This window comes from Scleropages formosus, chromosome 14 (assembly GCF_900964775.1).
Source record: "Scleropages formosus chromosome 14, fSclFor1.1, whole genome shotgun sequence".
Classification (NCBI taxonomy): Eukaryota; Metazoa; Chordata; class Actinopteri; order Osteoglossiformes; family Osteoglossidae; genus Scleropages; species Scleropages formosus.
Window position 1 is genome coordinate 19,218,131 of NC_041819.1, and position 25,352 is coordinate 19,243,482.

General features: G+C 43.8%; 2 protein-coding genes and 1 pseudogene across 2 annotated transcripts; 1 reads left to right on the plus strand and 2 right to left on the minus strand.

The window, feature by feature from the left end:
- Window positions 1-744: 744 nt before the first annotated feature.
- Window positions 745-5,761, minus strand: LOC114912224 (ADP-ribosylation factor-like protein 6; annotated as a pseudogene).
- Window positions 5,762-6,415: 654 nt separating this feature from the next.
- On the minus strand, window positions 6,416-12,495 carry LOC108931017 (ADP-ribosylation factor-like protein 13B). The gene is given in 11 exon segments (XM_074559718.1): window positions 6,416-6,471; window positions 6,628-6,747; window positions 6,928-7,192; window positions 7,436-7,506; window positions 7,509-7,549; window positions 7,661-7,866; window positions 8,744-8,849; window positions 9,116-9,365; window positions 9,483-9,553; window positions 9,934-10,041; window positions 12,476-12,495. Coding segments are annotated over 11 exon segments (1,314 nt in total).
- A 4,083-nt stretch (window positions 12,496-16,578) lies between these two features.
- Window positions 16,579-25,270, plus strand: LOC108931018 (membrane transport protein XK-like). The gene is made up of 3 exons (XM_018746568.2): window positions 16,579-17,001; window positions 22,425-22,684; window positions 22,787-25,270. The coding sequence occupies exons 1-3, from the start codon at window positions 16,670-16,672 to the stop codon at window positions 23,530-23,532; spliced, it is 1,338 nt and encodes a 445-aa protein (XP_018602084.2). The 5' UTR covers window positions 16,579-16,669; the 3' UTR covers window positions 23,533-25,270.
- Window positions 25,271-25,352: the final 82 nt, after the last annotated feature.

The following is a 25,352-nucleotide window of genomic DNA, read 5'->3' on the forward strand; positions in this document are numbered from 1 at the left end:
ACTGCATGGCTGCAAGATTAGTCATTAGATTCTAGGACTTTTATTTAGTCAGAACCAAATAATCCAAAAATATATCATTCAATATCAATGAGAGTTAAAAGAAGGTCGGAAACATGTTGGCCTTTGGGGTGAAGACACATCATCTCTGGATTACAGCACAGTAACATAATCACAATCAAAACAGCTACTCGTGTGATGAACATTGGCGAATATGGTGGAATGAAACAAACAATTTAAGAATCACACATCTGCAACTATGTCTCTCTTTCTCCTGAGGTGATCCACAAACTGTATTCTCTGAGATATGCATTGCTTTGGAGAAGAGTGTCTGCTAAATGAATAAATTTAAATTTAATGTAAAACAACAAAAATAATGAATCGATGGACTTCAACTACTCACTTCATAATCTGATCTTTAGTGCATCAAGCAATGTATGACAATGCAAAATGATCTTAAAAATCACAAACATATGCAATATAATAAAAAATAAAGATGTGCTAAGATAGATTCAAGGTACATTAAATTCAGCATCACATGTTTTCTGAAGGTTGATCATGAGAAAAAGTGAGACTGACCTATGAATTCATGAGAGGTCTTACATGAACGAGCACAGGCATAGAAAGGGCAAGCAGTTGTTGGCTTCGGACATCTGTCCTCACCGTGTCTGGCTGAATATATGCATATAAAAGTTGAAAAAGTATAACCGCAAAGATAGGTCAAGAACAGTGGTAGATTAACATACCCTAGAGCCAATGCACCCATTCCTGCAGCCCCTCTCCTGTCAAAGCATTGCTGGCACTGCAGAAACACAAGGAACAAATGGGTTCTTTTCTGTCCTCGGGAACTTCATAATGCATTCAAGCTTCTGAGTTTATTTAGGAAACTACCAGATATGCCAGGGTTTGCTTTTGATATTATCCAGGCCCATCGTGTGGGACACTTAGGCCAAAGACAGGTACTCGAGAAGGTCCATCTTGCTCGCAAAGAAGAGAAAAGGAATCCTTTTGTTTTTCACCTCTGCAAAAACATGAATTCCTATTTTGTTTATTTTCTGGTAGTGGTATCAGGAACTTTATTACAATGATGATGATTTAACCGTTCGGTCGAGGCCAGCTTTCGGTCACTTTATGGATCATCGTTCTCTGCGCTTTACAATCTGTGACCGCTTCTTCCAATTCCTTCGTGGGCATGTTCGTGTCGGCCTTGATTATGTCCAGCCAGCGTGTTCTTTGACATCCTCTTCTTCTCATCCCACTGACTATGCCGAGCATTAATGTTGTTTCCAAGGAATTAGTTTGCATGATATGATCTAAGTATGAGAGCCGCTGCTTGGTGATTTTGCCCTCCTGCTCTTCCCTGGTCGCTCGTAGGGTGCTTTCCCGACCAGAGGTCCCACCTTCCAGCACCATGTTTGAGGACGTTTGGTTGTGATCCATAAATTATTTTGACGAAGATAGTGGAGTAGTTTGCCATTGCTTTCTCCACGCCTCCCCATTTATCTGGGCTTGGGACCGGCGTGTACCTGTTGCCAACTACACGACTGGGTTATTTCAATGATAGACATTACAATAACTTAGTAATTTTTCCTCTTGAGTGACAACATTCACACTATATGTAAGCAAATAGTATGAAAAGAACATTTATGGTTATCTAATAAGATGTAACTAACAATGATTTAAAGTTCATAAATAGCATACAATAAGTGGAAAACAGAAAAACAATAAAATGTTATTCATTTGGCAGTTGGATCATTGTAACACAACTGCAAAAATATTGCTTTATGTGATGTTATTATGGAAAGAAACCTTTCTAAATATGGGGTTCAGTAATACTGGAATTAAATGTAGTTTTTATATAGACTGGGTGTTAATAATTTCAAGTTTATGTTAGCAGACGCTTTTCTCCAAAGCGACTTCCAATGAACTCTACATAGTGTTATCAGCCCACACCTTATTCACCAAGGTGACTTACACTGCTAGATACACTATATACAACGGGTATGAACTTTTTCCCCCATCCTTTCTAATATTGTAATAACAGACTTTATTTTCCCTTATGTAACCATCCATACACACTCTCTCTCTCACTCACACACTGTGGGTGACTTTTTTTGAGTGGATTTTTTTTCTTCAGGTGATGTGAACAATGTATATTGCACCTTCGGGCTCCTCAAAAGACCTATTTACAACCAGCACGTAATGAATTGGGACACTGCTGTATTAAAACACATGGTGAAGGTAACTACAGCATATGAGTCTTCATCCTGATACCATAAACAAACACATTCATACGTCAAGAAACACGATTACTCGTCAAACTATATCACACCAGTAGTGTATGTATTGAATGTTCATGAATAGCATTACCGTGTTGTTTCGACAGCTACATAATCCACCCTTTTTGTATTATAATACTGACTCATAAATGTTTAACAATGAGCATCTTCCACATTTCTGGAGCTTGTGCTTTGTTTAGCTTTACTAAATCTTTACTAATGCCCATGAACCACAGTTCTATTGGGTTTTGATGTGTTTCCGGCCACTGCCTTTTTGCCGATACCTTTTATCTCATGCATGCATTCATTTCTACTGTATCCAAAGGAGAAAAATTACTCCAAACCCAATCAATACCTGAGTGATTGATGAGGGCATGCAGTTCCTCTTTTGCCACCAATACGCAGCTTGTCTGAACTGTCTACCACAAATATTATGGCTTGGGCATCCCTAATAGAACAGGTTCGCAGCAGTAATATGCCAGAATGAAAGCTCGATTACTTTTAGTATCACAAAGGAATTAAGGTTTGAACTTTTTGTCGGGGCGGTAAATGTCCAGATATGTCAAACACTGTGAAAGACAGACTTGGAGGACAGTAAATATAATTGTAAATGTTCGAAAATTTGTGAGTGTCTAAATAATACCTTTTCAGCACACATAGGGCTGGTTTCCCAGACACAGAGAAAGAGGTATTTTCCATTAAGAATCCTGACTGACAATGTATATCTTAATAAACTTCATGCAGCTGCTCGTGTGACGAACATTGGTGCACATGGCGGAAAAAAAACAAACTAACTGTATTTAAGAATCACGCGTCTGCAACAATGTCTCTTTCTCCTAACGTAACGCACAAATTATATTTTTTATGAGACGTCTGTCGCTTTGGAGAAAAGCATCTGCTAAATGAAAAAATGTAAATGTAAACAGTACATGTGTGCATTCATGTGAACCTTTTTTTTCCACATGAATGAACACACAAAAAAAAAAACAATGCCAAAACTGCATGGCTATATTAAAAAAATACTTCTCATTATTAATATTAAAAGCAACCCTTTTATCAGTGTTACTTTGAGGTTTTACTTGGGAGAGGTCCCCCGGTGGGGGGCAGGGTGGTGCAATGGGTTGGACTGGGGCCTGCTGTCCGGTGGGTCTGAGGTTCGAGTCCTGCTTGGGGTGTCTTGCAATGGACTGGTGTCCCATCCTGGGTGTGTCCCCTCCCCCTCCAGCCTTTTATCCTGTGTTGCTGGGTTAGGCTCTGGCTCCCCGCAACCCCGTATGGGACAAGTGGCTTCAGATGATGCGCGTGGTTACCTGGCAGTGCTAATTCTCTCGACACTGAACCCAATTGTGAGGGCAATGTCTTGGGATTAGGCCTGGAGAAATGGGGAGGCAATACCTTCATATTTCTTACCAGAAATCATAAAGAACTAGGGAATTCAAGCAAAGTGGCGGAAATGGATCTTCTGCTTTTACACGTGCGCTTATTCGGAATATAGGACGGCAAACGAAGGCCACTGAAAATGCCAAACAGTTTGCAGTAGCTAGACTTCAGCTCGGTGGACCTACGTGGACCACTGACTAGCTAACTAGCTAACCAACTAACTAACTAAGCTCCGTGGCAAGCTTACACTGGACACTTTCAAGTTTCAGCTGGTTTACTATAGTACACTTGCCACTGCTGTCCAAACCAATACACAAACATTCACTATTTTCTTTTTCACTCCCAGCCAGCGGCTCAGTTTGCCAAAAGACACCCACGTCTGTGTGTTTGTGCGTGAGGTATCCGCTTAGGGAGAGATAAACTACTCATACAGCGGATCAATAATCCTCCCCCTCACTACATTTTCTCAAGTGATACAATTCATATTCCTGTGTCGGGGCACAGGATGTAATCAATTAATATATAGCTACCTCACTTAGTATTACTAGTCCACTACTCGCGAACTGTGTGTGTGGTGGCTGTTACTACTGACCAGCTGGGAGCAGCTAACACTTAGCTAATTATCTTAAGGTTCTTGCCATGAGGTGTTTCAAAACGATTTCTTTAGAACCTTCGCGTTTATGTTTGTTGAAAGCGGGGCATTTAATAGATGGGTGAAACTCTTCATTCACTATTTTCGGGGTTCAAGGTCAAACACGGACGCTTTATTGCCGTACACCCCGCCAGTTCCATCTTACGCGTCGGGTAGTATAAGAGACTGGGGCCAGAGGCGTGAGCGATGGCGTGTCGGCGAATGAGGACATAATATGGTTTGATTGACAGGTTAAAAGACCAATGAATGCAGGGAGGCGTTTCCCAAATTGAGTGTCTTTATACTGTACCGGGTTTTTCCGCGTATTGGTTGTAGTTGCGAAATGTCGTAGAATGTAAGATTTTATCTGTCCGTACTGCACTCCGCTGTGCATGAGTATACACTTCTCTAAAACAAAAATGAATTCCCTGACACACAGTTGTACCCAGCTGGAGGCGCTATGTAACTGTTTTTTTCAAATCCCCCATAAATATGGTAAACATGGTGTACAGTAAACTATTATTTATAGAAATATAAAATAGCTCAGTCACGTGTTCAAAAACTGCAATAAAACCTCTCTGAAGTCATAAATCAAAACTACTCAGCTGTTTGTGTTTGTAAACACTGACATGCATGCAAGGAAATCCAAATATATTTGAAACAAAATTTTTGAATTTTTCTCTGTTTTCCAAGGATATCAGCGAGTGACCAACTTTACACGGGATATATACCATTGACTGAAAATATCTTATATAAATCATGACAAGTCAATGTGTAGCATCTGGTTAAAACTTACAAACATGGTCCAAAAGAACTGAATTAGCCCCTCTTGGAACTTTCTAGAATAATGTAAAGCCCAGCTAATTCTTACCACTATTCTGGTCATAGATGAAGCAGAATCTCAAAATCCCAAACCTAACTTGGTCGAAAAAACAGAAAAGCAACACCAGTTCTGAAGGACAACTTTAATATTTTAAAAATTGTTTTTACAATGTAATTTTTACACTGATGATTTCTGTATATTTTCTTGTAAAGTACAAATACTTCTACACTGTCACCTTCTCTGCAGGCAACGAAGAAACATAAATCAGAGTTAATATTAAAGATAACAAGGAGTAAACAGTTGGCATTAACATCAGGAAACAAAGAAGATCCCTCGTTTTAATCTTTATGCTCACTACCCTTGTAAAGCACACCCGCCAATCATTTTACCCATATCACAATAAAATATATTTAATAAATATGTTTTAACTTCTGCTGTTTACGTCACACACAAGTATAAAATATAGATACATCATGACTAAACCATAACACAAAGGTGAAACTTTTTTGAGAGATAAAAAAAAATAAAAAGCATGGGCATTTACAGTAGAAAGTAATAAACCGTATACAAACTCATATAAAAGTATTGATTGATAAAGTAACAGAGAAAACTAAAAGAAACACACATGCCAGCATGCATCACCTTTTGCATGTCCTCGCATAGAAATCAACCTTGGTGGTTAGGGCATCATCCGTTCTAATTTTGTTTGAGGACATTTCAACAGGAATTTCTGCTTTTTTTAATAAGTGGAAAAATGTGATTTTGGCTGCAGGACATTCCACTGAGCACCACAAGATGACACTGAAGTTGCTGAAGGGAAAGTAAAAAAAAAAGGGGATTGTGTGAAAAGGTCCCTTCTGGCACTTCTGCATCACTGTACCATGAAGGACCACGGTAGGAATTTAGGAAGAAGTGGAGAGGGTGTTTGCGTATTCTCCCTGTGTATGTATGAGCTTACTCGATGTGCTCTGGTTTCCTCCCACACTCCAGAGACACATGTTTCAAGTGAATTGGTGATTCTAAATTGTCGTGTGTGTGAGTGAATCAGCGTATGAATGTGCATGTGACTCCCTGCGATGGACTGACAACCTGACTAGGATGAATCTTGCTACCCACCCTATATTTCTGGGATAGACTCTTGTCCACTGTGACCCTGCATTAGAAAGGACAGTTATCGATAATGATTGAATGAATGAATGAATGAATGATTTCGTAGGGCCTGTGATGACAACATTTCACGTGTCACTGAGGTGCTGCAGCAGATTCAGAAGGAAGCATCCCTGTGACTGCAGACAAGCATCTGCTCTAGTTCTGCTGCTCCTGCCGCGTCTTCAGAGACAAGATTGCTTTCCTGTAGAGGTCTAGCACAGGAAAAATTCACAATCATGTCAGTGCAAATATCAAAAAATAAAATTACACTATGAATGACTGACATAATATGTGGTGAAATTTGAGATTCTGCACAGTTAGGTTTTTTTTTAATTTTAACTTCTATTAAACAATTAAAGGAGGCTCACCAAATGTTGCAGAGAGGTCTACTGGCTGTGAATAGGCAGCAGGTATCCCTTCAGAATTAATTTTGTTCTTTTTCTTCACTTTCACAACTTTCTTCTTCTTCTTTTTCTTTTCTACGTTTCCTGTATTTCAAAAGAATACAAGGCAGAATTCTTAGCAATACAATAAAATTTGATTAAAATTCTAACTTTTGATTAACAGTTATTTTAACCATTTAATGGTGTGTATCGTAGAACGTAAAACAAATAAGACGAATTTCAGCGTATGTGATTTCGCACTGTTGTCATGACAGCACATTGTACCTGTCTTTGGTTCTGAGTCTGCATTTTTACGAAGTTCCAGGGGTTCAGTTCCCTCTTTATTGCCCTTTCTGGATTTACGCCCTGTCTTGCCACGGTTCTTGGGCAATAGGGTCCCGTTGGACCTGTCTTGCCTCTGTCCCGTCTCCTGCCCCTCCTCCTGTTCCTCTCCATCCTCCTCCCCTGTTGCTGGGATTGTGCTGTCCATTGTGTCCTTGATTTTCACCTGTTTTTTCTTCATCTTAAGCTTCTTCTTCAGCGTGCTTTCCTACAGTGTAAGAACACATGTCTGGTCAACAGCAGCCAGTCTATCTATCTATCTATCTATACTGGCTACAGTTTTCCAGCAAACACTTCAACCATAGTTTCATACAGTTCATAGAAAATTATGAGCCCTTAGGATCCATTTCACCCTGTTTTTGTATTATTAACTTTCCCCTAAATGGGAACTCAGGAAAATGCAAACACATTTAACGCATATGCAAATATAGCAATATGTAGATAAATTAACCTTTTGGAGAATTTTTCGAATGGGCTGTAGCTTCCCCTCTGGGCTGTTCTCGGGTGTATTCTCCTTTTCTTAGGGTCTTGCCTGTGGCGTAGGTCCGTTTTACTGGTGCGAATCCTGCCCAGAGATGTGTGCTTGTGACAAAAGCTGACAGCATTTTCATTTACCTTTGCAACAGGGATGGGGCTGGAGAAGGTGGACAAGTGCTAATGAGAAATGGATTCTCACTTCTCGTTTTTGGGCTTTCCCCGTGTCTTCTCGGGCTTCCCCCGCCGCTCCTTGTCTTCCCGGGTCACAGGGTGCTTGCTGTCCCTGGCCACTCGAGAGCACAGGTCTGAGTAGTCCATGCAGACGGCACGCAGCAGCCAGCGCAGACCCCTCAGTGTCTTCCTGTCGGACCACTTGCGCAGATCCACCAGAGCTGAACAGGGTTCCTGGAGGTGGACAAAAAACTGCTCAAAAACGGGGCTTTGCTTCTCACTGTAGCATCTTTGTGAAATTAATGCGTTTGAAATCAACAGCATTTTGCATTACAGTTAAGAAAAACATTAGATATTATGTCCAAAGATTAATATACCTTTTCACTTTTGTTTCTGAGAATATGCCTAATTATGGTATGAAAATCTCTGTTATTCAGTCTCATGATATCAGGTTTTTCATTTATTTAATCAGTAATTATTAATACCACTGATCTGATTCATTTTTCTTGCGATATTCGTTTCAGGCCCATGGCATTTGATCCAGTGCAATAAACTGAGACTGCTTTTGAATATCACACCAAGAGGCAGTGTGAAAGACTGCGAGATGCACTGCATTATGGGAACATGGTACCCATCCTCTCAGTTGCATTCTGCTATTCTATGGTCTCACAAATGGTTTTGCACCATTTTGCTTTAAGTTTCTAATTATTTATTTATTAAATGTGACATATAGCTTTTTCTTCCTCAAGCCAGTCCACACACCGTCACACTGGTTATTTTATGAAATGTTTTAATGTATTTTTTATATAATACTGTCATTATTTGTTATTCTATTTTGATGTATTACACAGCTTTTTCCTTGTGATATTAGGCATCATTTAAGGTGACTTTGGGGTGAATTTAGGATGATCTTGGAACTAGCTGGACTTTTTCCCTTTAAGAGATAATGCAATAATTAATTTAGTTATGTGATCTTTTGGCATTTGGTGTTGTTTGGGGGAAAAAATTAGAACCAGATAATGGGGATAAGGGTACTGTGTCATTTTTAAGGATTCAACATTACAGTTAAAGAAAACAGTGGCATAAGCGTACAATTTTATGTGTAACTCACAATGTGACAGAGAGATCGGCTTTGATTGACCAGCTTCTCCAGAGACAGTCCCTCAATGAGCTCACTGATCAGGAGAGCATCCATCCTGTCCTGCTTGTTAGCCAGCCTAAAAAATACCAAAAGTCATTAATAACAGACCATATGGGCTCATGACAATAACACAGTAAAACGCTGGTAATTGTCGGACATCCAAAAATTATTTTTGCTAATGTTATGGATTTGTCATTGTTTCAAATTAATGGCACAAGTTTTGGTTAACCTCAAAGCAACATTTAATTATTATAATGATATTAACATTAATAATTAGTATACTACCAATGTTTTATTTCATCTTTTGGTCTTTCTTTACTGTAGTAACAAAAGGAGCCTTACACCAAAAGGGGCTTTCGAGCTACCCTGGGCTGCTTTAACATGTCCACCAGTAACTCCTTGGCCTCTGGGAGCCGCTGCTCATCGCTGGAATCCACCACAAAGATAATCCCATGGGCTTCCCCGTAGTAGTCCCTCCAGCACCTGCGGTCCTCCGGGCTCCCACCCATATCCAACACCATGACTATAAAGTTGTCAACTCTCAGCTCCGTGCGCACGCACCCTTGGGTGGGGCCCAGTTCCTTCGGGGGCACTGACAGGGCAACAAAGAAGTCAAGATTATTTAAAAAACGACTCCGAATTCCACAAGACTCTAAACATGTTGACACTTGTTATCATTGTGTTGTCCTTGTCGGTTCCCCGGCCGTACCTTTCAAGATGCTTCGAAGAATGGATGTTTTGCCTGCATTGTCAAGGCCGACCATCAGCACCGTGACTTTTCTGTGGAAAAGACCATGCGGGTCACCAGCAGACCTACACCCACCCGTGGTTGGTCAGATTAGGAGTGAAAGTGTTTATGAATTTTAAGTAATAGAGTTAACTCTGTGGGCTCTTTTTTAAAATAATAAACTAGTGTTCAGCTTGGTGACTGTGGTGTGTTTTATTCTGTTTGTTTTTATAAATATGGAAATTTAAATACAATCTACTAGAAGACCACCCATGTCATAGTCATGTAAAACATGGTTATGGCCAGGGAAACATCTAAACCGAAGGTGTTCTACTATTTTCAGCTGAATTTAGGGATCCACAGATATTCACTAGTATGTATCAGATGTCTATTTCTGACCCAGCAAACACAGGTGGACACATTAACATCTCACCTCATTGGTTGCTGGAAATTGGAGACCCAGCTGCAGCAGTTGCTCATCAGGTTAAACATGTTGACCTGGGGAGTGCACAGCGGCCACCATCTTCTCTTTAGCTCGTACCTGGGGGGAAGCCTGACTCTTCAGTTTACCTTGTTGTGAGCTACACAGCACTGATTACAGTCTACAATGTGGTACACCAGAGATCTGTAACCATTTTTACCACAGGCTTCTGAAATAGGCTATACATAAAACAACCATCTAAATTTTCCTAGATGATGCCTTATGTCAAGCAAATAATTTTTTGCATTTATTTCTTGTGTACTATATACTATACATTGTGTCTGCGACATTTTCAGAGTTATTGCATTTATTCATTTAGCAGACCCATGTATCCAAAGCAACTTTCGATGAGCACTCTGTAGTACTGAGCTGACACATTTTCCTCCAATGTGTCCTATAACACTAGATTGGGTGGCATGGTGGCACAGAGAATAGAACTGTTGTCTCACATGGCCTGGCTGATGCAAGAGGACATGAGTTTGATCCCCACTCAATCTGCATGGAGTTTGCATGTTCTCCCTATGTCTGTGTGGGTTTCCTCTGGGTGCTCTGGTTTCTTCTCACAGTCCAAAGACACATTGCACAGGTTCCCCCATAGTGTGTGAGTGACAGAGAGAGTGTGTTCCACTGATGTATAGATGAGTGACTCATTGTAAGTAGTGTATCTAGCAGTGTAAGTCACCATGGTGAATAAGGTGTGTGGGCTGATAACACTACATAGAGTTTGCTGGAAGTCACTTTGGAGAAAAGTATTTGCTAAACAAATAAATATATACACACACACACATTTTTGGAACCGCTTGTCCCATACGGGGTCATGGGGAACCGGAGCCTACCCGGCAACACAGGGCGTAAGGCCGGAGGGGGAGGGGACACCGGTCCGTTGCAAGGCACCCCAAGCAGGACTTGAACCCCAGACCCACTGGAGAGCAGGACCCGGTCCAACCCACTGTGCCCCTGCACCACCACGCCCCCCAAATAAATATAAATTTACATAAACCACTTTCAAAAGGATATGTTGTTCCACTAGTGCTTGAACTCAGCACCTTCTGCATGTAAGGCAGACATGGTAACCACTGCACTATAGAACTCCTTTTAATGCCCTGCCCTTAAAGAGCTGTAAACAGATGACTCACTTTTCAGCACTTAGTGCCAGAATAGTTTGAATCTCTCTGGACATTTCCACTGCATAACTCTCCAAGTGTACCTCCAAGGCATTTAAATCTAAGGGTCCAAAGGCCATCTGCTTAATGATTCCACAATTGTCCCACTTCCCTTGCTTATATGAACTGTCGTAAAGTGGCCGTTAAACTTTCTAGCAGTGCATTAAAAAAAGTAAACTCTACAAATAAGTACATAAATAAATTTTCAAAATGTCAAACTTGCACATTATGTGGAGTACACGTTTTGCGTGTTTCAGATAGGCATGCTTTCTCAAGTCTCAAAATTACAGATAAGGTTAATCGTCCGAAAAATTACAGGGAGTTAGTGCATATGAACACTAGCAAATTATCGGTAATACTTTTATGGTTGTGCCTTAGGGTGGATGAGATTTCATGAGCCCCAAACATTTGTGCCCTACTCCAAGAGACCTGCTGCTGATGACCATATGGGAGCAGTCAGCAGGACAGGATTGCTCCTCTGCAGATAGAACAAGTCTGAGCCATCCACCCTGCACATCTGCTCACCGTGCTTAAGCTCCTAAAGTGCAGCCTACTGTATTTCTGTGGGTTTTTCAGCTTTCAGCAAGCTGACCCCCCTTCTGCAGGTCATTATCAAGGAAAAACTGGCTAAGAAGTTATAGATTTGATCTGTACAAAAATACATGTAATTGGGCAGATCGACGCTTAATGTTGTGTAAACAGAAGGGCTGCTCTATTTATAGAAGACTGTACTGGTGTCCCCTCCCCCTCCAGCCTTACGCCCTGAGTTGCCGGCTTAGGCTCCGGTTCCCCGCGACCCCATATGGGACAACCGGTTCAGAAAGTGTGTGTGTGTGTGTGTGTGTGTGTCTGTGTGTGTGTGTGTGTGTGTGTGTACTGGTTTAAACATTACAGAGAAATAGAATAAATAAATGATTTTATGTACCTGCTGCATCCTAAATCATGTTCAGACACAAACTGTGTTACATCTCCAAATACCGCACTATATCTGCTGGTAATTGGATTGGTAGAGCTATTGTACAGGAAGGGTTCGAATCTCAGTCCTGCTGTAGAATCCTTGATTCAGGTGTTTACTCTGAATTGATACTGTAAAAATTACCCAATTATAATTTATCATAAATAGCCTACTGTACAAATCCTACATTGTATGCCATCTAGAAGAAAGGAGCCAGCTAAATAAATGAAGAAAAATCTCTTTTGGCACTATAATCTTAATGGCACATACAGAATTAACTACAGGCCATCTGAATACTAGACTAGAACTTGCCAGGAAAAATTTGATAAACTGTGCGACATTGAACTGAAAAAAATTAAATGCTCAATGTACTTACAGTAGGAATTCGGTATCCATGCAGTTGTATGGGTTTGCTTGTTGTGTGGCATTTTGCAGTCGCCAGCTAAAGTCTAATCAGGTTTGAATTATTCCCCTAATCCTTGAGTCACTTCATACAGGTGGTGCACCTTGGGAAGTGCTGTTCGGGATGACCGGTCAGTCAGGTATCCCCTCGACAGAGAGGACTACAGTCCCCAGCGGATCATTTGCTGAGCTACTCACTGCTTCTGCGCAAAGGCAATTGTTTCACACCGTCTCTCTAATGTTGTTGCGCCATATGGTTGGTTCTTTGTGACATCAGGTGATTATTTATCGGATTAAAAGTTGGAGAAGTGGCACTGCGTCATGGGAAACCGATGACAGGTGTAACACAGTGGTACTCAGTAATCGTGATATCATACGTAGTTGCAAAGCGGACGTAGCCTAGGCCCTGACCTGTGTTTTCTCCCTCATAGTGGAGAACCATCCAGAAGCATCTTAACAGAAAAAAAAGAGCAAACACATACCAGTGCGACAGTGAAAAAACTTATCTTACTTCCTGTGTTATAGCTCTAGGTCACAAAAAAGGCCTGTACATATTCTAGAATTTTATTATGAGTTCTTGATTGTATGAGCATAATAACTGATGCAACTTTGATCAATATATTTAAGTGAGTATTTGATTATACGTATTATTATATTATTTAATTGCTTTTTACCCAGAAAAAGTACATAGTATCAGTCATATCCAAACTATGAAAACTTGATTTTCTTTATTCTAATGCTGTGCCTTCACTATAGTGAAGAGGTTAGAGCTGCTGCCCTTGGACCCAAAGTGAACCCCATCTCTGCCTGGGACACCCTTGAGAAAGGTGCTTAACCCGAAATGTTCCAGTAAAATTACCCAGCTGTATAAATGGGCAAATAATTGTAGGTATCTTACCATTGTCAGTTGCTTTGGAGAAAAGGACCAGCTAAATGTCTACATAAATTGGAGCAATGCAAGGGGAGAAATTTCTAAGCAACTAAAGCAGGTTTATAATTAATGCTCTTTTCAGAAACTGCATAGAATCATCAGATTGTATCACCGATATATATTTACATCAGTTTCTGCATACGGTACCTTACTTACAGATCCATTATGCATTAAATAAGATCTTGGCGGATGATCATCTACAGCTACAATGACAGTTGTTCATCATGCTGAAGACCTTCAAGCTGAAGTTGTTCATCATGCAAAATTACTTTAAATAACATTCTGGCTATTCAGAAATTGTCATTGTAGTTTTAGGTATGATCAATTGCATAATACAAATAATGATCATAGGGAACAAGTGCAGTGGTGCAGTGGGTTTGGCTGGGTCCTGCTGTCTGGTGGGTCTGCGGTTTGAGTCCCGCTTGGGGTGCCTTGTGATGGACTGGTGTCCTGTCCTGGGTGTGTCCCATCCTCCTCCAGCCTTGCACCATATGTTGCTAGGTGAGGCTCCAGCTTGCCACAACCCTGCTCGGGACAAGCGGCCTCAGCCAGCATGTGTGTAGAATGAGTGCGTGGCATTTGTTTCAACTTTCTGTGGGACATGAGAATTTTGGTGCGGCTTGTAATCTTAAGTCTGCCTTCCAAGGAAGCCTGAGATAAAAGTCCAAAGAGCAGCAATCAAACAGTGTGCGTGGGGGGGGAGCACAGCAGCGAGCCTTAGTCCCAGCTTGTTCGCTCTTACCGCTCAATGCCAAATTCCACACAAGCTATTCCAAGGCTGAGCAACCCAAGAGCCTAAAAAAGGACACAGCATGCTTGGAATCCAGAATCCAGTCCTCTCATCGCTCTCCTGGAAGGAAAAGACATTTGAAGGCAGACCAGCTCTCAGATTGCACTTTATAAGGGCAAAGCAACTCCAAACGTGCATGATCTTAAGTCCACGGGGTGTTTATCATCAAGTTTATAGTTCATCCAAATTCGGCGCAGCAGTCTGTAGGCTGAGCATTCCACCTTGCGCTCATTCAGATTGTGCGGAGAAGCTCCTGAAACACAAGTTCCTCGAAACAGAACGGCGCAAATAATTCCAAACAACTCTGAAGCTCTGAACTAAAGCTTAGCAATTACAGTGTCAAGGAGACTCCATATTCATTCATTCATTCATTCATTCATTCATTCATTCATTTTCATTAACCCCTTTTCCAGTTCCAGGTCATTGCAGTACAGAACTTGTCCTGGAAGCACAGGGCGTGAGGCAGGGTACACCCTGGACGAGACATCAGTCCACACACACTCACTTATTTAAACACTGCTGGCAATTTAGAGTCATGAGCTCATCTGAAACACGTGTCTTTGAACCATGCGAGCAGTTACTGGCAGCAGTACTGACTGCTGTTGGGAAGATTGTTCTCGCAGGACATGTAACTGCTGTGATCCCATGTAACTGATGCTGGCAAATCCCAGCACCTCCAGCAAGAAGTCGGGAAATACTAATAGTGACTGACAAATATGTAGCACAATGTAGCAAAATAAATCAGCCATAATCAAAAATCACCATAATCATTACATGACCAAATGCAGTGGACAGGATATGTTGATGCGTGAGAAGAAAGTCTAGAAATCTTGTGATCATTAAAAATGGTCGTGCATTTTGAACAAATCACTAGAGATGATGAGACGCTGAACGGGTCTTGTCCGCTAACCTTCCGGAAACATGGACAGGACAGTCGGTGGCGCACTAGTTAGGACCGTCACCTTATTTGTGGGTGCCCGCATGAACTAAGGGCTACAGTAAGAGTACCTTACGGTGTAAATGGGTAAGTGATGCGCATAAACTTCGCTCTGCGTAAAGTCGTGTCATCGACAGTGGTGTGTTTCTTTGGACAAAGGTGTCCAGTGTTAATCAGCAGTCTGTCCTTGCAGGTGCATAACCACTGTGTCCTTTTTTTGGCCAGAGGGTGGCATAGTGGTTAGAGCTGTTACTTAGCAATCTGACAGGTTCGAACCCTACTCCCGCTGTAGCAAACTGCTCCAGGACAAATACCCTGCTAACCATTAGGCAAACCATGTAGAGTTGCAGGGGGGTGTGGTGGCACAGCCCTGTTTGGGGAGCCTTGCGACGGACTGGTGTCCCGTCCTGGGTGTGTCCCTTCCCCCTTCGACCTTGCGCACTCTGGCTCGATGCGACCCTGCTTGGGATGAGTGGTTGTTGAGAATGGATGAATGCAAAGTTAAGCAGAGCCACAGTGGCATGGTGAGCAGTGCTGCTGTCTCATGGTGCCTGGGTGGTGCAAGAGGATGTGGGTTTGATTCCTGCTCAGTCTGTGTGAGTTTGCATGTTCTCCCCATATCTGTCTGGGTTTCCTCCAGGTGCTCTGGTTTCCTCCCACAGTCCAAAGACATGCTGTTCAGGTTCACTCCTACTGTGTGAGTGACAGGGAGAGAGTGTTCCACTGATGTATGGATGAGTGACCCAGTGTAAGTCACCTGGGTGAATAAGGTGTGTGGGCTGATAACACTACATATAGCTCATTGGAAGTTGCTTTGGAGTAAAGTTTCTGCTAAATACATAAATGTAAATTGTTTGTCTAATGGTGTAAGTCACCTTGGGTGCCCCATCAGGTAACTCAAGGTGAAAAAGCCAGTGTTTGCATTAGTAAATATTTGAACATGATAATATGTGTGGCTGGAACTAGCAGCTAGTAGGTGGGGTTGGGAAACAGCAGACAATGAAATGTTTATTAATTTGCATAATCCATCATGAGAAATAAATCCTAAGCGAGGACACAGACTAAGGCAGTTTTGTCTCGCCAGTGTAGGAGGACCAGCCCGTCCCTATCGGAGCGACCACATGGCGAGCGCAGGAAACAGGTGTCCCCCGCTGTGTGTTTCACACCCGACACACACTGGTGACTGGACGGGTGTGTGACTCAGTTTAGTGGGCGGAGTCTCTGTGTCCTCCGGGAGCGCGCCGAGTCGGTGGGATCGAGCGATCCGGTCGGCACGAGGTCGTTCCCCTCTCTCGGAACATTCTGGACACCGGACGGGCAACCTGAACCTCTCCGTCTCTAAGCACGTAGCGTCTTCAGCGCGTCGATCCCCCCCCCGCGGCTGTCGATCCGCTTCAGCTCAACACGGAAACGTCCGCGGCGCGCCTGGCTGTAAATGTTCAATTGCGCGCGGCATTTCTCGCCGAGGTGAAGCGAAGGGGCTCTGTGCAGGTAGGGTGGGGGGGAGTCCATGCTTGAGGCGATCGGGAGCGCTTCGCCCGCGGACGGGGCGCGGGGGGCGCGCGACTCCCCCAGCGTGCCCGTGGTCCGCGGGCGCGTTCACGCGCCGTTCAGCGTCCTGCTCTCGACGGCGCTCTACTGCGCCGAGTTCGTGTGCGCGGTCGTGCTCTGCAGCGAGTACAGCGAGAGCCTGGACCGGCTCTGGATGGCGGCCACGCTCACGTTCGCGCTCGTGCACGCCTTCCTGACCCAGCTGGCGCTCACCTTCATCCACCGGGACCTGGGCAGGGACCGGCCCTTCGTGCTCTTCCTGCACCTTCTGCTGCTGGGACCTGTCGTCAGGTGAGCGCTGCGCGTCCGCGCTCAGATCAGGGTTCGAGTGCCGCGCACGGCCGCGGGACGCTCGACGAGTCCCACTCCGTTCGTGTTCGCGATACGGCGCCGCGCACGAGGACGCGGAGCACTGCTCAGTGTTTACGCGTGGGTGTCGCTCCCCAGTCCCAGTGGGTGTGTCGCGCTGCCATCGAAATGAGGCTTCGACCCACAAATCAAATCATGACAAATGCACCTGCAGCAACGCGTCTGGCGGGAGTTCGGTTCCTGAGCGCTCTTCTCCTTTCGCATCGTTTGTCCATGGACCAGAGAGGGGACTGTGAAAGAAAGGGACACATTACTGGGGAAAAGTTTCATTGGGGGACACTTTCCTTATGGACAAGTTTTATTGAGGGGCAGGTTTCATTAGGGGACAGCTTTCATTACAGCACACTTTTCCTATGGGACACATTAGTGGGGACATTTTTCTTATGGGACACATTGTATTGGGGCCCAGGGGGACACTGGGGGGACAGGTTTTATTGAGGACAAGTTTCATTGGGGGACACTTTCCTTATGGACAAGTTTTATTGAGAGGCAGGTTCCATTAGGGGACACGTTGTATCTGGGGACAGCTTTCATTACAGCACACTTTTCCTATGGGACACATTTTAGTGGGGACATTTTTCTTATGGGACACAGGAGGACACTTATGGGACAGGTTTTACTGAGGACAAGTTTCATTGGGGGACACTTATGGGACACATTTTATTGAGGCACAGGTTTCATTAAGGGACACTTTGTATGAGGGGACAGCTGTCATTACAGCACACATTTCTTATGGGACACATTTTATTGGGGACAAGTTTCATTAGGAGACACTTTTTCTTAAGTCTTCTCCATCGGGGTCATTTTAGGGCAGTTTTCTCCAAAGTGAGGTGACATGTAACTGTACATTTTGTTATAACTCATACAGTCATTTTTTTCGGAAGCCTCTCCACACAAGTCCGTTTCATCTGTATCTGTAACTGTCAGTTATTTAGCCACTACACTGAAATACTGTCCATACTCTCAATGTACATTAATGACAAAAGTTGAACTTTTTGACATGGCGAAAGGCCCATTCTAATTACTCACTGAAACAAAAACAATTTCTCAAGATTTCTTACAAAACTTGCGCGGCACGGTGGCACGCCGCCTGTGTGGTGCGAGAGGACATGGGTTCGGTGCCCGCTCGGCCTGTGCATTTGCATGTTCTCCCCATGTCCGCGGGGAGTTCCTCCGGGTGCTCTGGTTTCCTCCCACAGTCCAAGGACACGCTGTTCAGGTTCACCCATAGTGTGCAAGTGAGAGAGAAAGTGTGTGGGTTCCACTGATGTATGGATGAGTGACCCATTGTAAGTAGTGTATCTAGCAGTGTAAGTCACCTCGGTGAAAAGGATTAGGGTTAGAGTTCATTTGAAGTTGCTTTGGAGAAAAGTGTCTGCTAAAGAAATAAACATAAAACTACTGTGTAGTATAACCTCTATGAAGACATGTTTGACCACCTGACTCTATTTGGGGGCAAACAATAGCTTCTGTAAAGAGTTTTTAAAAAAGGCTGTGCTGTAAAAAAAAAAAAAAAAAAAAATAGCAGGTCTCTGCAGATAGCGTGTCAATATCGTAATCGGGAGGTTGTGAGTTCGATCCTCACATGGGGCAGTGAATCTTTCTCAAAAAAAGTGACCATGCAAAAAAGCAGGCAGGCTTATTCAAAATCAGTGCTGACAAGACTGTAATGATGCACAGATGATCGGCCCCTTCTACTTGGGGGGGGCAACTGGGATTGTAGTGGTTAGTGCTGCTGTCTTTGGACCCAGCGGTCACAGGTTCAAATCACCCCCTTGAGCAGGGTACTTACCTTAAATCACTCCATTAAAATGACCCAGCTGTACAAATGGGTCAGTAACTAAGCAGATTAACATTGCAAATTGCTTTGGAGAAACGCATCATTTGAATGAAAAAAAATGTATAAATTGCAACTTTGTGACATCTTGTGCTCTTCACAGTTCGACAGGTTCTATTTCTCTGATCCTCTTATCGCTTCATCATTACAAGGCTGCTCTTCTCTGAACTTCCTGTGAGAAACTGAGGCCGACTCGCTGTGAAACGTGCTGCTTCGATCTCACGATCCTTGGTTTTGAAAGAGTGCAGAGCCCAAGATCAATACCAGGAGAAGCCGTGGAATGACTTAGTAATGTTAATGCAGGCAGCCTGTAAAATTAAATTTACAGGCGTAATACAAAAATCTTTGATTGTATTCTTTAATGCCTTAGATTCTTGATTTTACTGATTTTGGAAAACCTATATGATGTCATACACAAGGAAATATCTTGTTTCCTAATTTAACAGCCTATATGAGTATAATTTTTGGTAAGGGGGTGTAATGTACCATGAGAGAATCATCTGACATGCTTTCTAGTCCAAGTGCATATGCTTAAGGTTGGTCTGTAAAAAAAAAAAAAAAGGAAGAAAAAAAAGTCATCCTGTGTTTTTTTTTTTTTTGGCAGCATTTTCAGTTAGCAGGTTTGATCAGGAAGTGAGTCAACATGGTTGTTTTCCTTTCACTCTTCTTTCCAGTCCCTCCCATACAAATATTATCTAGTGTACTCAAACTTTTGATGATCACCCTCTTAATAGGCAAACATGTTAACGCTAGTTTAATTTGCCAACTCTGTTTTACATTCAGAGTGACAAAATTATAAATGTTCTGTGCAATGCACAAATAACTGACATTTTTAGTCTCTGCCGATGTTTTCTGTGGTTGTTTATTCGTGAAACACCCTTATAGGTTATCGCACACTGGGACCGTAACAGTCGTCCAGTTTTGAGCAGGAACCACCGAACCGTATGTGTTATCTGGTAGTCTGCAGGGGGGCACGGTGGTGCAGCGGGTTTGACCGGGTCCTGCTCTCTGGTCGAACTGGGGTTCGATTCCTGCTTGCGGTGGACTGGCGTCCCATCCTGGGTGTGTCTCCTCCCCTTCCAGCCTTGTGCTCTGCGTTACCGGGTTAGGCTCCGGCTCGCCATGACCTCGTTTGGGACAAGCAGCTTCAGCCGCTGTGTGTGTGTGGTCTGCACCAAAGTCATGCTTCTTCCCGTCACTAAAGAGTAGTTATTTCGATTAGCATTCTAAAATATTTTTTTTTAAATACCACATAACTCTTGGCACTGAACTTAATCTCGTGCAGCTTGGCGCAATGAGCACGCAAGACAGAGCCGCCTTTGTTCTGATTTGCTTAGTTTACTTATTTGTGAAGTGGACTTCAGACCAAAGTAAACACACCGGTAAGGATTCTGCTGTTACCGCTGTTGTTGCTGGTTAAGTGTACGGTACTCCATCTAGGTTATGGGACACTCACTTTATGCCATCTGCTTTCCAAAATTTGCTGCATATCATAATACACTCCATTCATTCATTCATTCATTTTCTTGTTGAATTAATTTTACGTTCCCTGACAAGTGGACCAGGTCCAGACATGCAGAACTCAGAAGCAGACATTTATTGTTAAGGGGGTAACTAAAGGTGAAGGGATGTAGCAATAAGTGTAGTACAAATACAGTACTGTACTCCCTCTTAGAGAGAGAATGATAGGCTGCTTGTTCCTTGCCCTATGGGCCAGATATACATCCTACTGCATATTTGTACAATGTGCTCCGGAAATGTAGGATTTCAAAATCTTTTGTCCAAGAATTAACTGTGAAGAATTCCGCTATTGACACTAGAGGTCGTATAGGTAAGACAGAAGCGGAGATTTTCCCTATTTCCACAGTACATCCATGTAATGGCCTTTTATTGTGCACTAACATGCTGAGCTTTTGCTTCTTGGAAAAAGAAAAGCACGTGATTCAAAAGTTAAGCTGTGACTCATGCAGGTGACTTTTATAGCAATAAGGAGCCGTGGGTGTGATCAGATTTGTTACGGTACCGAGTGCGCGGCTGGAATTTTAGTGTAAATTGCCTTGAGCACTTTTCGGAAAGGTGTTGTACGTGTGTAACTGTCCTGCATGTGCATCACCGTTGCCTTGATTGAGTCGTCCCGCCTTGGAGCTGTTTACACCAGTTTATTTCACCACTATTTACCCTGTGAGTTTCAGTTTGTTACTACACTGCGCTTACTGTCACGTTTGGCACATGGGGAATTTTACACCCTTCTCCCATCGTGGTTTATCTCGCGAAAGGAACCCGGTGTACGTGTATTAAAACGGGTCGCCCTCTTGATCTTCCGAACTATTCATCTGCTTTCTTCCTCCTGGAGTGAGTGTGGCAGCTGCACATCTTCAAGTCGGCTTCAGTAGTCACTTTTCATTGTGGTTTATGGATACAGTATAATTATAAAATATGATGACTGATACCTTTTACAAGTTGTAGTGTTTTTTTCTCTCTTGGTTATATTGTATACAGCAGTAGTGCCTTTAATAAGCGTGACAAGATATTCCTGCAGTGCAAAGGAAACATTTAAATTATTGTCTTCCCTCTCAGCACTGTTGTATACACATGTATACTCTCACACACACTCACACACACACACACATTAACTGAAACTGCTCGTCCCAAGCGGGATCGCGGTGAACCGGATCCTAACCCGGCAACACAGGGCGCAAGGCTGGAGGGGGAGGGGACACACCCAGGACGGGACACCAGTCCGTCACAAGGCACCCCAAGCGGGACTTGACCCCCAGACCCACCGGAGAGCAGATCCCGGCCAATCCCGCTGCACCACTGCACCCCCCCTGCATCTATGCTGTATGCGTGTAGTGTGTGTGTAATGTGAGAGTGTGTTCCACTGATGTATGGATGAGTGACCCGTTGTAAATAGCGTATCTAGCAGTGTAAGTCACCACGGTGAATAAGGTGTGTGGGCTCATAACACTACATAGAGTTCGTTGGAAGTTGCTTTGGAGAAAAACATCTGCTAAATAAATAAATGTAAATGTGTATTTAGTGTTTATGTGTACAGAACCAGTCAAAAGTCAGCCTGGCCAATACTTGTATGGGATAAACTGAACAGAGCAGAAGAGTGAAAGAAAAGTAGCCCACAAGTGTCCTACACCTCTGAGGTGTGCTGCAGAAGAGCTGGGAAGACCCGGCACTTCCTTTCCTGAAGAAAAGGATCAGCAAAATCCCTCACGGAAAACACTAGTTTCCTGCGTGTGTACTCAAACTTTTGACTGGTACTCTATACATGAATGTCAAAATGAAACAGATGAATTAAGCTTCTTCTCCACGGGTCGTGGTTTGAGAAGCAGTTTGCCGAACATGATTAGCCTTGGTCCTTGTTCAAACGGTTCCCTTGCGTGGCCGCGGTGCCTCTGCACCTCCCCATCACCACCGCTGCCAAAGAGTTGAGCAATCGGAAACAGCTCTTTCATAACCAGAGTAATTTCATTAATTTACCTCTCCCTTTGTGCAGGTGCATAGAGGCCTTAGTGATATACTTCCAGGCGGGGAAAAAGGAGGAGCCCTACTTCACCATTTCCAGGAAGGTCAAGCTGAAGGGAAGCCAAGGCACCCCCACGGAGAGGGAGATCGGCCACTCGGCGCACAAGCTGGCCGCCCACCGCAACGCCTTCAAGCGTGCCGCCGTCATCCAGGCTTTCCTGGGCTCCGCGCCGCAGCTAACGTTGCAACTGTACATCACCATCCAGGAGAAGTACATGCTGCCTGCCAGAGGTCAGTCCTCCTGCTAGCCCCCGTGCGCTGGGGGCCAAAGCGAACGCCAGACGTTGCAGCTGAGAGCCCGTGACGAGTCTCCTTCTCTCTCGTGTCTCGCAGTCGCCCTGATTGTCATCACCCTCCTCTCCATCACCTATGGCGCCCTGGTCTGCAGCGTGCTCGCCATCCAGATCAAGTACGATGAGTTTAAGGTGCGCCTACGGCCGGCGGCCTACCTGTGCATGGTGCTGTGGCGGGGGCTGGAGATCGCCACTCGCACCGCCGCCCTGGTGCTCTTCAGCACGGCGCTGACATACTGGGTGATACCCGTGGGGCTGGGCAACCTGGCGCTCTTCTTTGCCCTGCCCTGGCTGTTGCTCTGGAGGAAGAAGGCCCCGCTTCCGGATTCGGTAGAGAAAAGCTTGAGCAAAGCGGGAACCCTGGTGGCGCTGTGCCTGGTCACCTTCCTGTACGCCTGTATCAACACCTTCTGCTACTCCACCATCCAGCTGAACCTGGCCAGCTGGGACCTCATTGATAAGCACCTTAGCTGGTCCCAGATGGCAGCGTACTACGCTTTCCGCTTTCTGGAGAACACTTTCCTCGTGGTCATGTGGTACTTCTTCAGGTCCGACTTCTACGAGTACGTGTGCGCACCTCTGCTGGTGCTGCAGCTGGTCACTGGCTACGGAATGGCCGTGGCCTTCATGATGATCTTCTACCAGTACTGCCACCCGTGTCGTCACCTGTTCAGGCACAACGTGGCCGACTGTTTTCGCTGCGACTGCTGCAGGAAAGATGCCGCTTCGCAACGTTCGACGCCGAAACCTTCCCCCAGCCTCGGCACTCGCTCTGCTGACTGTTGACACTGCCGTTTTCTGTTACGAGGGCAAGTCAAAAAGCATCCGCACCGTATTTATCGGAATGAATAGAGAAAGAATACAGAGTTCGCTTGAGCAGAATTTTCCGACTTGGTCTCCTAGGTTGTTAGCACAGTGCAAAGCTGGACTGGCATCTGTATGCCCTCAAAAAAAATTAATTTTAGCTGAGCAATGAGCCAGGCATACACAACTTCCTTCATCGCCTGGTCGATGGGGAATGGCCGACCTCTTAGGTCAACGGTCGGTCGTCCGAAGGATCGAGGTTTGGACTCTACGGAGGATGGTCTCAAACCTCAAACTTCAGTGCTGAAAGTTGGTAACGGATCCGTGCTCCAGGTACACCTTTGGCCCACAAAAAATGGAAAATGCTATGCTGCTCTTCTTTGGTGCATGAAGACGGGAGGAACCACGTTAACATTGACATAACGCGCCAAGAGTTGAGCAGACCGGTGTGGGACCGTGTCAGAGCAACTTCGACACACCAAGCTTACACACACATTCGAGCAACTGCCAGGACGGCGAACAGTATAAAAAAAATTTACTGCGGATGCTTTTTGACCAACCGTCGTACATCATGCACACGGATTGATCGGGTCCCGTTTTGCGACTATGGATGTTTTTCGGGTGAAATTATGCACTGGTGGCTATGCGCTCTTTCGGAAATGGTTTTCTCAGGTCCGGTTTGGTCCTTATGTTTGCATTTAGACACCCATGACCTCCTAGTGTTTTGTGCCAATGGGGCAGCAGGTAGAATACAGACGAACAACATGGAGTTGCAGCCACAAAGCTGCCAGCCCCTCAAAACCCTTGAACACGGTGCTTACCCTGAATGACTCCGGTGTAAACACCAAGCAGTGTACATGGGTCAAATACTGTATGTCACTTTGGCTGAAAATGTAAGCTAAGCAACAGATTGTTTTTGATCAATGTTCTCCTAACTTTTTATACTGATGTCAATTAGTTTTCTGAAGATTGTTCATTTTTTTTTTTTTTTGCATGTACCAGTCCAAAAATGGGTGATTAATAGTGTAGTGGTAAGAGCTGCTGCCTTTGTGCCCAAGGGTCACAGGTTCGAATCCCACCACTACCTCTAACATCCTTGAATAAGGAAAAATTGCTCTAATAAAACTACCCAGCTGTATAAATGGGTAAATAATTGTAAGTAGCTTAACACTGCGAGTTGCTTTGGAGAAAAGTGTCAGCTGAATAAATAAATATAAAAGCCCAACAACAAATTTCAGTCTTCAAAGAGAGTAGTTACCAATTTAGTTTTGAAAAGCAATAGAGCAGTACATTGTACAAACATGGTTATATGCAGACCTCTATATATGCCAACGGGACAGTAATGTGTGTGAACGAGCACAATATTTACACTTTTTTTTTCCTCAGTACTGAACCAGAAATGGTTTACAGTACATCTGACTCATTGTCTTCAGTGCCTTTTTTTTTTTCTAAGCTAACAATGAAGACATTCATTGGGAGACGGCCTCTAAGAACACAATACGATTTTCCTTGTGAAGTGACTTTTCCAGCGAGTGCAATAAACATTTTCTATGGAAACACCATACTTTGCGAGGTTTCGTTTTTCATCCATTTCTGCAGATGTCAAACCGCATTTATGATTGACTTGAATGACAAACAATGGAAGTGCACCAGTAAATGAACGAAGAAATCTTAAACTATTCCACATGGAAGTAACGAACACGGTCCGGTGTTTTCGAAAAGTAACGCAGCAGGGTTTATTTACGTTATGAGGATAAACTGACATTATATAATTCTTTCTACCGGTTTCAAGATAATCTTCG

Excerpts from the sequence above, each read along its gene's own strand:
- LOC108931018 (XM_018746568.2), top strand. The coding sequence starts at position 16,670 with ATGCTTGAGGCGATCGGGAGCGCTTCGCCCGCGGACGGGGCGCGGGGG. Across the intron at positions 17,002-22,424 it reads CTGCTGGGACCTGTCGTCAG|GTGCATAGAGGCCTTAGTGA; the intron begins GTGAGCGCTGCG and ends CCCTTTGTGCAG. Across the intron at positions 22,685-22,786 it reads GTACATGCTGCCTGCCAGAG|TCGCCCTGATTGTCATCACC; the intron begins GTCAGTCCTCCT and ends CGTGTCTCGCAG.